This window comes from Myotis davidii, unplaced genomic scaffold (genome assembly GCF_000327345.1).
Source record: "Myotis davidii unplaced genomic scaffold, ASM32734v1 scaffold329, whole genome shotgun sequence".
Classification (NCBI taxonomy): domain Eukaryota; kingdom Metazoa; phylum Chordata; class Mammalia; order Chiroptera; family Vespertilionidae; genus Myotis; species Myotis davidii.
The window spans coordinates 2380664-2383305 of record NW_006300374.1 but is presented as its reverse complement, the minus strand read 5'-3'; the positions used below and the strand labels follow the sequence as shown (position 1 = coordinate 2383305).

Below are 2642 nucleotides of genomic sequence, written 5' to 3'. Positions count from 1 at the left end.
CATTTTACTATGCCACCATAAGATAGAATGCTAGGAAGTTTGTAATTGGTTTATGAATACACAGGGGAAGAGTCTGTTATCAAAAATGCCCTACTAGAAGTATATGAAGAATAGTTAAGAGTTTATTTTACCTGTTAGTATTCATTCTCTATTAAATCACTTTTCCTTTCAAATTCTTTCCTCAGAGAGACCCTTCGAGAAGTGCTCCATCTACTGAGAAGTACGGGTAACACCCAAGTAGAGTACATCATCCGGATCATGAAGAAATGGGCCAAAGAGAACAGGGTGCCTGTCTGACGTCCCTCTGGAGCCTAGGGAACCAGTCACTGCTTTGACAGGAAATTGGGAATCATTTTCCTTGAGTTTAATGTAAGATGCAGGACTCTATTTTATTGACGTTTTCCTTCCTTGTTCTTCAAGCCACAAGACCAGTGACTGCTTAGATTTGCCTCCTGGCCGAACCAAGTGCCATAGTCTGTGCTGTGGCCCCTGTGTGATCTGACCAGCAATAAGACTTTGAACTTATGTGGTGCCTTTCTTCCAAAAATACTCAGAATACTGGCATGTAATTTACTGACTTTAAGGAGAACAGCATAGCTTTGTTCTTACATTTCCATTCTATGGCGTGTTCTCCAAGCTGCAATGTCATTAAGGCTCAAGAGTCACCATCATCCTATTATCTTATTTTCAAATGTCTCTGTACACTACCCCTTGTTACTAGGGAATTCCATAAAGAGTTTTGTAATGGGTCTCTGAATCTTGGGAGAACAGAAGTTAAAATAGCTAGATGATTCTAAGAATGTCAGCAAGAACCTTTATCAAGCTGCCCGTTCATTAATAGATAATAGGCTTAGGGGTTAATCTTTCAGTAACTGAATTCTCGATGATAATAACATGTTGCAGTGGAGTAACATTGCAGTTTTTTAAAAGGTGAGTACTATGAAAAAAATCTGTTAAGGAACTCTCATTTGTCTTTTCTTCATTATATTTTAGGTAACAAGACAGGTTAGGTTTTCCCTTCGTGTATCTTGCTGAATAAACATCAATTTTGAAAGTAGGGCTGCAAAGGCTATGTGTGTGCATTACGGCCATGTATCAATGTAATGATGTAGAACATGGGTGTGTAGAGCCGTTTGAGGGATTTCCTAATGGCTGGGCTCTATCCTAAGTAATATCCCAGCCCCATGTTCTGAGCTTTCTCAACGTAAACCTATTATACAAGTGAGCATTCTTAGGCTCACAAGCTATTTTCAGAAAATAGACCTGCATGTTTTTATGTACCAGATTACCTTTGTTTCTACACCATAGTTTTTTCTTTGAGTTTAAGGCACCCAATATTACAGGTGTAGAAAGTGCAGAGCCATCTCTATGGATGAAGAAGGTGTATAGACTAGAGATGGGAACATGGAAGGAGTCAAAGCAGCTAAGGAGAGATGATCCAAGACCTCAGATACTTCTGAACAGTTGCAAAGGTTCTTTCAGCTCTACTCAGGAAGATGACCAGTTTTCTTGTCTTTTATCTTAGACCCAGATCTAAGCAGTTCAGAGCACAAATAAAGAAACTGGCCTGAATAACTGAATTTTAGAAAACTAAGTTACATCCTTTTCATATGATAAGCCCCTGTTTCCTCAATACGTTGTTCCTACTTTTTTAATAATTGGTTTTCAGCATCCAAAGTACTAGGTGCATCAGATCTGAGAAGAACCCGCTATAATTTTTAGAATCCTTCTTGTTATTCTTAAAAGATTAGGAAAAGTAATAGTGGAAAAAAGATGGAACTCCTCGGTGGCTTTTGGCGATGAAATGTGCCTTCTAGTTAATTGCTGTTATTTTCAAATTCCCTATATTTGAAAAGCTTTCCCACTGATGGTGATTTACTTTTAAATGAGCTTTTGTTGAATTTAATACTTCTCCCTGTGTTTTTCTGTCTTCTTTGGGGGGTAGGATCTGATATTCCAAAAATAGCAATTCCCAGAATTTTAAACTAATTCTTAAAAAGTTTTCAATCTATAGAATTGAATAAAAACCGAACAAAACCAAAAACCATAAAGACTAGTTTAGGAAAGATACCATCCAGTTCCGCTATTCAGGATAGCTACTCCTAAAAGGTCTTGGTATGGTCTCAAGACTGCAGCGTGGTTTGCACAACTGCTTTTCTCCATGTGACGATACAGGAGAAAGGTAGGTCCAGGCCTAGGAATGTTGTGTAACGTGTGCAGTACATAGCATCTGAAAGGTTAGCATGGTTGTGGTGCACGGGCAGGCTAAATAGCCATCTCAGATGGTGGACAAAGAATTGAATTTATTTAAGGAAAGGGGTTGGGGGATGGGGGTTGGGATATCCCAAGGGAAGGGCTATACAGCACCAAGCCAAGGGACATTGGGGCGATGATGGCAGCACTCAGGAGCTGGAGTTTCACCCTTATATGCAGTCACTGGCGGGAAGCTCTTGTCGTCAGTGGGTTTGGGGGCTGAATCGGTGGGCTTGGAATGTGGATGGAATGCAGTTGTGCGATCAAGTGTCTTCAGGACAGTTTCAGTTCCTTTTATGGTCTGATTCCTGGTGTCAAGCAAGTTTTCCCCCCTCCCTGGTCTTTGTTCTCCTGTGGCAGGAAGCTTACAAATGGCCGTTAAGTATCAT

The 2642-nt window shown here is 40.2% G+C and overlaps 1 protein-coding gene across 3 annotated transcripts in view; it reads left to right on the top strand.

The window, feature by feature from the left end:
- The window catches only part of TTC26 (tetratricopeptide repeat domain 26), a 51938-nt gene extending 50871 nt beyond the window's left edge, over positions 1 to 1067 (top strand). For all 3 annotated transcript variants that reach the window (XM_015572687.1, XM_015572686.1, XM_006777118.2), the window contains one exon: positions 186 to 1067. In XM_015572687.1, the coding sequence (XP_015428173.1) occupies positions 186 to 297 (112 nt within the window). In that variant the 3' untranslated portion in view covers positions 298 to 1067. The remainder of the gene's footprint in view (positions 1 to 185) is intronic.
- Positions 1068 to 2642: the final 1575 nt, after the last annotated feature.